The following is a 14430-nucleotide window of genomic DNA, read 5'->3' as shown; positions in this document are numbered from 1 at the left end:
AAAGACACAAGCATGCCACGAGCTGAGCATAGACACATACAGTATATCTTACCAAAGCAAAACAGAAAGAAAGAACTTGGCTTTTTGCTATACCCTTTAGTTCTATAGAACAGTGGCCCCCAACCTTTTGAGCACCAGGAACCAGTTCCATGGAGAGAGGTTTTTCCACGGACTGGAGGGGGCATGGTTACGTGTGCTGACTCCCCATCCCGCGGAATGGGCTTCACTTGTTTGTGCAGCTTGGTTTCTGGCATACCGTGGCCCAGTGCCAGTCCATGACCCAAGGTTTGTTGGGGATCCCTGCTGTAGAATGTTCTTCATCAGCCCTTAATTCAAGGACACTTATCAGCTTCAAAATACAGGACTATAACTCAGGGGTGAAATCCAGCAGGTTCTGATAGGTTCTGGAGAACCAGTAATGGAAATTTTGAGTAGTTCGGAGAACCGGTAGCGGAAATTTTGAGTAGTTCAGAGAACCAGCAAATGCCACCTCTGGCTGGCCCCAGAGTGGGGTGGGAATGGAGATTTTGCAGTATCCTTCCCCTGCCATGCCCACCAAGCCACACCACGCCCACCAAACCGATAGTAAGAAAATTTGGATTTCATCACTGCTATATTGTGATTTTTTTTTAAAATTAGGTAAGGATGCCTTTCTTAGAAAGGCAAGCAAAAGGTGGGTATTACTTGAATTCGTTTAGGCACCTTATTTGAAATTCTACAAGAAAAAGGACATCTCTATTTAAATCATCCCTTTAGCCTCCATAAAGAGATTTCTTGTGTGACCCTTATAACCTCCTACAACATTGAGCAACATCATGATCAACTGTGACATTGAATTCTAGGCCATGAATACTCAGTTTTTCCCATAAGACTCTCTTCTATTCTCACCACTTACCACATATTTACTTGTTTCCCTATAGTTTCATTTACGGTACGATTGATTGACATATTGAATGTTTATTATTGCTTAATACTTGACATAGCAGCTAATACTTATTCCTGGTATATCACTTTGAATTGCAACAGGCAGCATTCAGAATCAGTCATGAATGAGGAAATCTGTACATTATGCAAGCAGCAACATTGCCTCACTTGAAAAGAATGCTCACTTGTGTGTCTGTTATGATACAAACTTTATGTCAACTTTCATTTCCACCTGCTTTCCGCTTTTTTGCATTTAAAGGAAAAGCTTTAATAGAAGTGATTCCAGGAAACAGCACATTCCAAAGACAATGTGCCTGTACTGCTGGCTACCATTGGAACAGTGACTGTGATTGTTGTCGGCGAAACACAAAATGCTCACCTGGTTCTGGAGTAAAATTTCCTGGTAAGATTTAAATTAACATCTCTGAAAGTTTTATTTTATTTGTCAACCCTGCTGAATGTACCGTACTACTGATGAGCTGGATTGACAGTGGAGGTGTCCTGTTAATGAAACTTCTTGGAAAGATGTGGTTTTCTTCCACATTGCTTAATATTAGATATGTAGAATTATGCCACTGAAATTGGGGTAAATTTCAGTCCTGGGTGATATGCCTCAATTAATCTTATAATGTTATATCTTTTTATTATTATTATTTTGTCTGATTGTTAGTTAACAGTTTTATCATGGGAGGAATAGTGTGTAGAAATAATACTTAAAACATCATGTTGGTTCTTTAGCACGTTCTTGGTATTATAATAGCATGAAAGAGTAGGTATATATCTGTATGTATATAAACCTGCTTATATGCAAAAATAATCAGTGTGCTTGTTTCCAATGCCTTGAAACATTTAAAAACCAGTTTTTTATCCAATAAGTTCAAAAAGTCAAAAAGGCTGAAGTGTTCTAAATAGTAACACTTCAGTGTGTGCAAAAATACATCTTAAATATTTGGTTATCAGCAAATTGTTTTCAAGTGATGCTTTTCAGAGAAGTGGGGCTCTGCTCAGCGTGTTGTTATATTTCCACAGTACAGCAAGATAAGAATACAGTGTGTGTACCATGTCCCACTGGTTATTTTTCTAATGTCTCCTCTGCAACTGATGCATGCAAAGCCTGGACAAAGTAAGTTTCATATACATTTAACAGTGCACTAGGAAAGACACAAAGGAAATCTTTGGATGTCTGTGTTGTATTGTATTTAGAAACACTGATGTTGGTTGCAGAAAATGAAATAATTTGTCATTGCCAGTAATTAGCCTCGGAACATTAGAATCTAGAAATCCTCACTTACTTGATCATGCATATTTAGTGGCATGAACATATTCATATTAAAATTGCTTTAATTTTGTAATAGCTGTGTTTGCTCCTTTTCTCAGCACCAATTCTTAAGTATTTGGGTTTTATCTAAAATTGAGACCTGCAGTAGGCAGAGTTTTTCCTCCTCAGCAACTTTACCATGTAGAGACTTCATCTCCCAGAATTCCTTGGGAGATAAAGTCCACATCTCTTAAAATAGCTGAGGGTGAGAAACACAGCAAGAGGAAAATGAGAAATAAAAAGGAAGTAGGAATATTGTTTACTCTTTGAAATTAAGGAAATTCATTTCTCTTCCATTCCTTTCATTTCGTTAGTTAACATGAAATGAATAAATTGAAAAATTAATTGTTTGTTTAAGTATGAAAAGACCATTTAAATCAGGGGTCCCCAACCTGTGGGCCGCGGCCAACTAGTGGGCCATGAGGGGTTTGCAACCAGGCTGCAGAAACTGCCGGTGAGCATGGATGTGCATGCGCATCCTCATTTGCGCAAGCAGCAGGCAAGTGCATGTGCACACTCCATTTAAATGAGCAACAGGTGTGCATGCACACCACTTGCACAAAAGGAGCTGTGCGCTCACTTGCTGGCCACTTGCGCGGAACCATCCCCTCTCCCCCCACCAGTCTACAAAGTCAGAAAGGTTGGGGAACTCTGATTTAAGGCAATATAAATAAGAACTACCCTTAAAAAATTGAACTATTTTTTAAATTGTTTTAACTGAGTAGCAATTAGGGATCACCATAATGCAATTTATTGTAAACCCATCTGTTATGACATAATGTTACTGTGTGATATGTCATGATAACCTGGTTCAACAAAACTTGCTTTAAAAATTCAGGCATAGTGTTGCATCCATATATGCAAATGCAATCATTGGCTTGCTGTAGAAAATCAACAGGCCTCCTTACTGATCATTAATTCTCACAGTCCCATATGAGACTAACAGGATTAAACAATGTAGGAATAAATATTTACAAATTTGGTTTTGAACTTCATTAGATATTAAATATTATACATGAAATTGGCTTTCTTTTTCCTCTTTTGTCATAATATCAATGTCAGCCTTCTACAGTCTGCTTCTCTCCAGATCAGATAGCCTGATATACCATGCCATTCCCATGTGGTGGGGAATTATGGGAGAGATTGTAGAGAGTCCAGGTGACTCTGGGGGAAATAAGGAAGAATTATCATATATAAGCAAAGAGGGTTAAAACATTCCTTAAAGCCTGGGAAACAAGATAGTATTTGGAAAATATCATGTAGGATTCTCCCTAGTTCACTGGAATGTAAAAGGGAGGGGAAGTAAAGTATAATCAGGCTTATAATATTCTCTTATTACAGCCTACGGTATTTTAATAAAATTCTAGTCTTGCGTGGAATTGGTTTCTTGATCTGGTCCACCTTATAGGCTGGCAGGAGTCTATCATATCTAAAGAACACAAAAATTTACTAAAGGAAATACAGTATGAGGTATGAATGTCATTGCATTAAGCATTGCCTCACTACCTCTTTATGCTATTAGTATGTTCTCCAAAACGTACATTACTTTATTAGCATGTCTCATCCAAAAGCAATATAATTTATCACTTTCCATTTTATTTAATTTAGTTGCACAGCTTTGGGAACTGAGGAAAAGATTCCTGGGAATAATTGGTCTGATGCAGTTTGTAAGATACAAGAGAAAACACATTCAGAAGATGGTAAATACGAAAGCACCAACTGAACAGTAATATTATTTTAAGATTTTCTGACATTTCTATAATTAAAGTTACCTTTTGTTTTGGTTTCATCCCATGATATGGTGAACTGCTCAATAGCTTTAGTAATGCTATGAGTGATGTTAGCAGGAGCTCCTGGTAGGGTTTCATTGCTGGTAAGAGTTGAATTGGAGTTGGGTAGCTAATCATTCCAAATAAATAAAATTCCAAAAGGTAAGAGTGATACTAATAAAAATCCACAACAGAGCTAAGGATAGGTAGAGAACTCTAGTGGCATAAGGAAAGCCAACTTGCCTATTAAGTAGGAACTCCACAATCAAACTCCAAAAAAGAAATGGCAAATTGCTTTGGTATTTTGACAACAAATGTATATGAGCATGCCTGAAATATGAAGTAAAGTTTAAGTGCCCAATGAGGAGAATATGAAGCAGGAACGTACTCTTCCAATTATTGGGGAACTATAGTGAATTCGTGTGAATAGAACTGAATGTGATGACATGACTAGACCAAAGAAAATCTAATCACTGATCGTGTCAGTATTGAAAGCAATTTCTTGTTTTACAAGGACATGTTGCAATTGTAACATGAAAAGCATGAACCAAGAACAATTTGAAATTGTAAATGCATAAATGAAGTGAATGAATTTGGTGGACATCAATGGGCCACTTTACATTAATACTGTTATCAGAAATTGATATTTTTTTTCTGCCAGTTTTTGGCAATATAATCCAAGGCTGCTCTCTGGGTTAACAAATTGGGGCTGGGTTTATGGGTTGCCCAGTTCTACTTTAACCAGAATACAAGAGGCCTAAAAAGGGAAAAAATTAACCAAGTTAAATTGGACAGACATAACCCACAACTTTACTAGTTAACACATTGGTTCTCAGAATTCATATCTTAAATGCTATTTAGCAATGTTCGGAATATCTATGTCCTGCTGTGATATAAAGAAAAACTTCAATTTTTCAAAGAAATACATTTATATGTTATTATCCATTCTGTTATTGTAAGTTTTAAAGATTCAGTTACAGGTAGTGTTCATTTAACTACTTGTTCAGTGACTGTTTAAAGTTACAACAGCACTGAATGAGTGGCATTTACAGCCAGTCCTCATAATTGGGGCTATTACCAAATCCCTGCAGTCACATGATTGAGATCCAGGCTCTTGGTGACTGGCTCACAACTCGTAGCTTCCAACAAGCTAGTCAATGGGGAAACTAACAGATTACAAAAGATGACCACATGATAACCCACTTAATGAAGGCATGGAATTTGGTTAACAATAAGAAGTGCTGGAGTCGTTGCCACTAAGTCTTCGGAGAAAGGCAGCATAGAAGTTGAATGAATGAATGAATGAATGAATGAATGAATGAATGAATGAATGAATAAATAAATAAATAAATAAATAAATAAATAAATAAATAAATAAATAAATAAATAAACTAAGCGGTGCAATCACATAACTTTGTGCTTCCTGGCTATGTTGCTTAGCGATGATCCTAATTGCCATCATTAAGCATGGACTACCAATAAAGTCTCAGTATCTTCTATGCTAGGGGTCCCCAACCCCCAGTCTATGGACTGTTACTGGTTGATGGCATGCCAGAAACCAGGCCACACAAATAAGCGAAACCCCATCTGCAGGATGCAGGCAGCACATGAAACCATAACTCCTCCGGTCCACAGAAAAAAACCTCTCTCTATGGAACTAGTCCCTGATGCCCAAAAAGTTGGGGCCATTGTTCTAGGCTACAGAAAACTACTAGGATAATATATGTGCACATGGAATAGAGCCTATTCTTGTTCTACTGCCCCTCATGTGCTCAGATATGTGGGACTCTCATCAAATAATCATCAACAACTTAAACTATTTCTGTGACTTTAGCTCAGCTATTTGGGACAGGACTATAGTATGACTTACTCCAAAATGAGGTGGGCCATCACAATACCTTCAAAATATCTTAATGTTGTGTCTGCTTTTTCCAGCATGAAAATTCATGGATAAAAGTTAATCTTAGATGTGGATAGGGTATGTGTGAATTATCTTGCAGGACACAAATAGTGCAAGCATAGATTGAAAATTGCATATGCTGTAAACTATAACCAGCTTCTAGTTTGTCCTTTTGTTTTTTATTTAAAATATTTCTATTTTCAATAATGAAAGACAGTGAAATTTAATAGTCAACCACTGCAATGTTTCCCTGTACTATTTGATTAAGAAATAGGTTTGGTTTTTTAAAAAAGTAGATCCAACGTGATATTTTCTGAGTCTAAACTTTTTAATTCATTGTCAGTTTTTCATTTTCCAGAAAACAAAAAATTATTTTATGTATTGATTGTTCCACTTCTCCTCATTGCCTTGGCTGCTATAATTATCCTTACTGTATATTATCGAAGTAAGGGAAAACTACTGACAGGTATGTAATACCTAATGACTTCTTATATTATTATAAAAACTACATTTAACAGACATTTTTATTTAAATCTCTTAATCTGGTTATTATAAAAGCCAGATTACTTTTTTACACTTTTCTTTTTATATATTGTTTTAGTTCTAACTTTTAGACATCCATTGCAGTTTTCACAAATGTACCCGTGTGATCTAAGGGTATGTAGGAGCGTCCAATGTTTTCTAGGCTGAAGGTCACACTTGGCTTTTGGGTGGTATCTTGGCAGCTGCAACTGGAAAAGTGAGGCCAGAGCAAAGAAGTTGCTGCAGGCAGGACAGAATCCAAGTTTGACATATTTAAGTTAGAATTTAAATTAAATAGAGTAGATTGTGATTACTGTCTATGTATTTAATAATGTCTGTGTTGTATGAAAAATTGGGGGAAGGACACATACAGTAAGGCTGCCAATTGTGTAACTCCGATCTACAGCTAAGGACTCTGTCCCTCTTACAACTTGAGAAGTAACTCTCTCAAGCCATTTCTTGAGCCAAAATTAAATGAAAAGTGCTATACCCATAGGTGCTTTATTAATGGAATAAATGGAAGCGTGCAATTATGAAAGTATTGCCCAGTTCTTTGATCTTCACATTTATATCATCTTGTGTGTCAGACTCTAGAAGGGTGGCTGACAGGCATACAAACATTTACGTCTGTTTCAAAGGAAGATTTAATTGCAAGTAATTGCACTTTGCTTCTTCCATTGAAATAATAGTACTCCTTATAAGAAATTGCTGTAACAGGGCTATTTGTCTCCATCTCACTCATCATCAATAGATTTTCTGAAGCTGAAAATAGGATTTTGAGGCTGGTTTGATGCAGCTAAATATAGTTGGACAAAAAGGCTTCACATCTGAATTGGGAGCTGATTTAAGGCTATGGGCCAACCTGAAACAATTCAATTTCAAAATTGAGTGTCAGTCAAGGTTAAGTGGCTTTTGCTCTCTGGGAATAATCCTCTAAATCAGGAGTGTCAAACTCACAGCCCACGGGCTGGATAAGTCACACGCTGGCCAAGCCCACTCCCATTTTAGCGAAGGGGAGACAGTCACGATACATCATGTTACAACGTGACACCGCGAGTTTGACACCCCTGCTCTAAATGAAAAGGAGGACACTAGTAGCTCCTAGAGCAAATCAAGGCATAGTAGTTTCTGAATTTGATAAATTTGTATGTATCATTTAGAATTTTAGGGCAAGAGAAAGATATTTTTATAATATCATTCTCTTAACTTTTTTAGTCTAATAATTAAATCTGTATATGACATTCTTTCAGCAACAGGCATAAATAAATGCATTCTTCCACATAAAAAGCAAACAGTTTTTTGATCCAAATTGTTCTTTTGGTAATTCATGTGATATTCCCTGCAACAGACTAGCCAACCAATCACCCACAGACAGCTAGGTCATTAGCAAGTCAGTCATAAATTGATGGCACATGATATGGAACAAAGACCCAAGTGATATGGAATGTTCTGTTTTAGTCATGGATAGATTGTCGAGATAGACACATCTTCCGTTTGTAAGGTGAAGGGGGGCATCGGGAATCATTTTGCAACTCACATTTTACCACAAACCCTTCAAAAGCAAACTATTTTTAGCAAAGTATATTTAAAAACAAATTGACACAATATTTAAGAATGAACTATTCAAGCTTTCTTAATATGTGCATACGTGTCATCTTTTTCACTTACTCTTAAGTCAGTGAACACAATTATAGCAAGTGTACAAGTCTATTGAAATTAATGTTTTAAGTGCGCTTCACTCTGTGAGAAAATTTAATGTTATATATCTATTATGATAATATGTCTCAATCTGATGGTTCACTGTGAATAAATAGTTCAATCCTATCTTTAATATTTATAAGTGTTTTTGTAAAGATTTTTTAATATAGCTAGCCATAATGTGTATAGTTGCATTTGTGGTTCACTAATATTCTGCTAAAATGCTAGACTGTTACTGAATACTGTTTCTATATTTCCCTCCAGCAGATTTACAATACTGGGCTCAGGAAATATGCCACCAAATAAAAGGGAAAAAGGTGACTTCTAAGGCTTTATGGATGTTTATAGCTTTTCATGTTTTTTCCTGGTTTGTTCTGTTCTGAGATCTTCGTTTGTCGGAGAATTCTTTAAGTGGTGAAATAAAGTTGTAATTTGTAAAACTGCTTGGTTGACATAAGGTCAAAAGGAAATGATGAAAGTATAAGAAACAAAAAACCACAAAGACTCCCTTGGCTTTAAGCCATAGGAACTTTTTTAAAAATTGTTGCAATTTGTCTGCAGTTTGCTGGGTTTACTTAACAGATTATCAATACTACTATAGGAAACGGTATATTCTTTTCTTTGCAGGATTCTTCTTGTGATACATTTGTAAACACAAATGTAGCGCATCCTTCTGGCCTTCAGCTTTTGGGAGAGACTTATTTGCTGGATCTTGACAAATATTGCTTTCCAGATGAGGTACATTACTCATGTGAGCATCTCCTGAGTGGAAAAGACGATCCTGAGAAAATACTTTACGGATCAAGGGAAAATTTCCCGGCATTGTTTCTAACTACCATTTCTGAAGACGACTCCTTTAGACAGATTCCTATGGAAGATGAATATATGGACAAAGTATCCCATGGGCAATGTTACTTACCTTTAGTCAGCCAATCTGATAGCAAACCAGCATCGCCCTTCTCTGAACCGCTAGAAGTGGGAGAGAATGATAGTTTGAATTACTTCTTCACAGGAACGGAAAATCTGGAGGAATTAGTACACTGCTGTTGCTTGGACCCTATTCATGCTTCCTCAGATAAATACCTGCAGAGTTCTTGTAATCATTTCACTTGTGCCAAGATGAGAGATGTTGATACTGAAGATGCTGGTACTTCCCTACTATTGTCCGAAGAAGAGCATAGCTTTGCCAGCTCATCTTGTAGACAACCTCCTAACAAACTGGACAATGCTGTAGATTCCTTAAAAGAAAATGGATCGTCTCTGCTAGGCACCTGTGGTTTGGAATCTTCTTCTGTAGACCAAAATGGGTCGGCAAACAATATTGGAGACCAAAGTGACTCATCTGACGGAAAGGACCAGAATACAAAAAGAACCTCTGAGTCAAGCTGCAATGTTTCAGATCCACCAGCAGCATCCGGTAAGCCCTCTATAGGAAGCCCACTTTATTGTTAGTAAAAAGAAAAGGTAAAGGAGTCCCTGCGAATTATATTCCTCTAGTCGTTGCCGACTATAGGGGATGGAGCTCATCTGCGTTTCAAAGCCATTGAACCAGCGCTGTTTGAAGACATTTCCAATGTCATGTAGTCGCCATGACATCACAGAGCAGTTACCTTTCACGTAGCGCTGTTATCTTTCCACCAAAGTGGTACCTTTCTATCTACGTACTTACATTTGCATGCTTTCAAATTGCTAGGTGTGCAGGAGCTGGGGTGAGGACGAAAGTTCATACATTGTGTGGCACTCAGGTCTCAAACCTGGGCTGCTGTTTCCAGCCAACAAGCCCAATATCTTAACCACTGAGCCACCACGCTGCCCGCTTTTATTGTTAGTGAGGGGTAGATATTATTAAGCATCTACAGAGCAGATTGCAGCACCCACCTTATATTGAAAAAAGCTAAATAAAGACAGGTTTTGTTAGTATTTGTATGTGAGACTAAGAGATCTGAGTTCTGTAGGTTATGTTGGGAAATTAAATCAATAGGAAACAATTTATGTATTGAAGTCAAGACAACATACATAGATGTAGCAGTATACAGTATACAATTCTAGAGATCAATGCAGAAGACGAAGAAGAAAGGCAAGTCAAATGAAGGCATTGTAGACCTTAGATCTATACAAATCTGAACATTGAAATTACATTTGTTCTTTACTCATTTTTGAGATTACAGTATAAAAATCTAAGATTCAGGCAGAAAAGTGGAAAATCATGTTTAAAGCAATTACTTCATATTGCTTCATAGTAAGGTTGGCTCTGCATGTTAATCTAGCAGTTAATTTTAAAGATCATTTAAATAAGGCAAGAACATTTATTTTTTTCTGGGATTTTGGAAAGGTTAGATCCAATGTGATTATATTCTGGTGCCAGTGGTTTTTCTCCACCCAGCAAACAAAGTATGCTTTTTGGCACTCTTTATCTTGGTCAAGCTAGTTGGCTAACCAATGTTGTGGTGATGGTTAAAAGGAAAAAAAACATTCACAGTGAACCTCCAATTACAAATAGAGATGTACAACTAAAGGAGATGAAAATATTAGTCATACTTTTTTATGGCATCCTTTATACTATATTGTACATTTTCCAAATATGCTGGGCTATGGTCCTCATCATTTACAGTTGAGAAACGATTAGCTACAATAGTAGACACTGTAGTTTCATGCGAGTGTAGAGAAGATTGTTGCATAGAAGCACTTGAACAGTATTTTCAGGATAATTTGATAATTATTTTTTGCCCCTTGACAGTTATTCTGTTGAACAAAATATGGAATATTCACAATGATAACCAAAATTCATTAAATTTGGGGAGAATTCATTCTAGGCAGCAGGTGGTGCTATAGAGAAGGCACAAGTCTTGATAAATGAGTGTTTAATTGAAGGAACCTGGAAAGTGCTATCCCTGCAGGATCAGATATTACAGGACAGAGGTCCCAAACCTTTCCAGCTTAGCAGCCCAGCCCAGCGCAGGATGACAATGTGTGAATGGCAGGCCACATGTACACACACAGCTCCATTTGCGTGAGTGGCGGGCACACACACTCTCCACTCATGCAAATGGACCTTCGCGAGTGGAGGATGCTTGCGCTTACGCACAAAGCTCAACTTGCACGAGTGTCAGGCACTTGGCTCGTGCGCAAAGCTCCACTCACATGACCAGAGGGCACTTCAGTTTGCACGTGAAGCTCCACTCACACTTGCCCATCTCTCCCGAGGCCCGGTTTCAAACAGGCCATGGCCCGGTAGTAGGCTGCGGCTCGGGGGTTGGGGACCCCAGTTATAAGAGACAGGTGGTTGCTCAATAAACCAGGCTGTATGCCATGTAGGGCTTTATAGGTAACAACCAGCATCTTGAAATTGCACCTAGAAACAAAGGATGAGATCCAGAAGACTAAATAAGAGCTAATTATCAACAAACGTACTTACAAGTCTTTGACCTATATAATGAGGGTAATTGGGACCAGAATTTCCATTGCTAAGTGATGCAGTGGTCAAGAACTATGCCACATGATTTAGCAATGGAAATTCTGGCACTTCTAGCTGCTGTTGTTAAGTGAAATCACATGGTTGTTAAGTGAGGAATCACATGGTTGCCATTTGGAACTTCCTGGTGGCTTCCCCATTAACTTTTCTTGTAATTGTGAGCCAGGCACTAAGCACAACCATATGATCATGGGAACACAGCAATTGATGTAAGTACAAAGACTAGTCATAAGGTAACATTGTTCAGCACCAATGTAATTCAATCACTGAACAAGTATGCATTAAACAAGGACCACTTGCAGAGTCAATCTCAGTGCTTTCCAAGCATTGCATTCAGTGGGATCTATCAGTAGAAGAGAATACCCTTCCCTTTTTAATCTCTGCATACTCTCCAAATTTAATTCAAATGTTTGGAGGAATCTCAAGAACAGATGGGCGAGACATTCATGCAGTGAACACAACATTCACAAATATTGGACGAGGCCTGGAAATTATGTTGCATTTTCAAAAATTTTCCTCTTCTGGTAATTAATTCCTTAGCAACATAACTCTTCTCATCCTTGTTCCTCTACTTCAGTTCCTAGTTATTTTGGATCAGGAGTCCACAATTTATCTGTTTTTGCGCCACTCTAAATTATTAATCAAAAGTTGATGAGAAAAATCATAGCAGTGCCCCTATTTCTCACATGAAAAGTAAATGTTTCCCTAAGAGATTGCCTTGGAAAATGTTGTAAAATGTTTTCTGTCTTTTTAAAATATGGGCGTCACCTCCTTTTTTCTACAGATAATAGAAATGTACACTTCAGCAAGAAGCAGGGGAGGAATTGTTCATAAGTTTTTTTCTGACATAGGATTAGAGCAGAGATTTTCAAACTTGGCAACTTTAAGATTTGTGGACTTCAGTTCCCAGAATTCTCCAGCCAGCATAGCTATAGCTCCAGCTATAGCTCCATAGCTATAGCTATGCTGGCTGGAGAATTCTGGGAATTGAAGTCCACAAGTCTTAAAGCTGCCAAATTTGAAGACCTCTGGATTAGAGTCTGGTGCAGAAATGTAAAACTAATTGATGCCTTAATAGTGGTTAGATGATCAGGGTGCTCAAGTGTTCCCCAGCAATAATCCTCTTTTCTAAGCTAAACAAATAAACACACTGATACATTTCTTTAATCAATATGTTGAATACATACAGCGACTGGCTTCATATAATATACTAAATTAAGACAAAACAAAATACTATAGGACTTAGCATATTGTGTCTATCCTGTGTTCTGCTCTTAATGTTTGTCATCATGGGAATAAAATAGAATCTAATTATATTATAAATTATCCAATCCAAACATAAGCCATTGTATTAAGCCATGGATAACTAGCTAAATCACAATTACCTGAATTTATACAACAAACCAACATAAACTTTAATTTGCTTGCAGGGTTCACATCACATGTTAAACTAAAACTAAATTAAGCATATTATGGCTCAAGTGCAATTTATGCAAACCTGATGCCAAAATGCTAATTGGTAGAATGTGCAAACCTGCAATATACTGCCAATATCTTAATTCTGATTAGGTGCTTTGGTAGTGATACAGTGCCACATACAGGTAGTGCTGTATTTATTTTTATTTATTTATAGTACTTATTATCTGAGTATATGTTTAAAATGTCCCATTTTGGCTATTTTCAAAGAGTATCCCCATTAATCTGCTAAGTAACTTGAATGATAATTTTTTTTCAGAAATGCAAACAAGGTTTATGAAGACAGTATTTTATCTCCAGTTGATGTTGGCTTGGGATACCAATTTTTATTTTTGCAAAAACTGTATCCTTTCTTGGAATATTGACTAGTTGCAGCTCTTACTGTCATATTAATTATGTCTGCACCTATTTCCCTCTGCTTTGACCCTTTTTAGGAAATGTGACAGGAAACGGGAACTCTACATTCATTTCAAGTGGACAAGTCATGAATTTTAAGGGTGAAATTATTTTTGTCTATGTTAGTCAGAACTCCCAGGAAGGGTCAATGTCTCCTGGATCAAGTGACGACAGCCTGGGGAACCCAGTGCAAGAGGAAAACTTAAACCGCTGTGAGACATTTGCAGGCAATGCTGACCAGTATAAAGAAAAATGTGCTGAAATCAATACATATCACAGCATGGAATCTGGAGAACCTCAAAGCACCACAGAAGGATACAAGAGGACTTTTGGGCCTATTGGTCAAGAAGAAAATTGTGAAAGCCAGAAGAAGCACCACTCTCACGAAGGCTCACAGCCTATACAAGAGGAAGGGAAGCCAGGATATTCTTAAAGGACATGGTGTATTGATGCAGACTAATGCTTGTTATTGGTATTCAGTCAAAAGAACTGACACAACTACCATTCACTGAACGTGATCTGGAACGCGGATAGCGCTAATTAAGCAAAGGAAGCCTTCTGTCGGTTGCTGAGATGTCAGATTGCCGACTGCTGGTTTACAAGGGGGTTCTTTGCTCCAATATAAAAATGGTAGAGGAGAAAGTTGAATACTATTAATGTTATGTGGAATATTTTGGTTTTCCAAGAAAAGGGTTGTGTTTTGGGATTCAGAGATGAGATGCGTTGTGTCACTGCTGTTCTTCCAGATGCCAAGGATTCTGTTCCTGTGGAATTGACACATGCTGCTTAAGACTCATCCATAGAATGTTTTTAGAATGGTAGCTTTTGTTTGTGTACAGTGGTAACGTTAACACAGCTGCCTTAATCTTTACTGTAGAAAATACAGATGAAAGTTCAGTAAAAACATAACTTAGTTTTGTCTATCCTCATGTTGCAGATAAGATTTCTGCCTGTC

The 14430-nt window shown here is 37.4% G+C and overlaps 1 protein-coding gene across 1 annotated transcript in view; it reads left to right on the top strand.

Annotated features, from left to right (window-relative positions):
* TNFRSF11A (TNF receptor superfamily member 11a) overlaps window positions 1–13908 on the top strand; it is a 40681-nt gene extending 26773 nt beyond the window's left edge. The window contains exons 4-10 of the mRNA XM_070942563.1: window positions 1184–1327; window positions 1954–2047; window positions 3851–3942; window positions 6270–6377; window positions 8396–8448; window positions 8759–9548; window positions 13514–13908. Coding sequence (XP_070798664.1) covers window positions 1184–1327; window positions 1954–2047; window positions 3851–3942; window positions 6270–6377; window positions 8396–8448; window positions 8759–9548; window positions 13514–13908 — 1676 coding nt within the window. The remainder of the gene's footprint in view (window positions 1–1183; window positions 1328–1953; window positions 2048–3850; window positions 3943–6269; window positions 6378–8395; window positions 8449–8758; window positions 9549–13513) is intronic.
* Window positions 13909–14430: the final 522 nt, after the last annotated feature.

The sequence above is a fragment of the Pituophis catenifer genome, unplaced genomic scaffold, assembly GCF_029215685.1.
Source record: "Pituophis catenifer annectens isolate HBS135680 unplaced genomic scaffold, rPitCat1.0.hap2 SCAF_3, whole genome shotgun sequence".
Taxonomy (NCBI): domain Eukaryota; kingdom Metazoa; phylum Chordata; class Lepidosauria; order Squamata; family Colubridae; genus Pituophis; species Pituophis catenifer.
The sequence above is the reverse complement of the archived record's forward strand: the minus strand, read 5'-3'. Positions and strand labels throughout refer to the sequence as shown.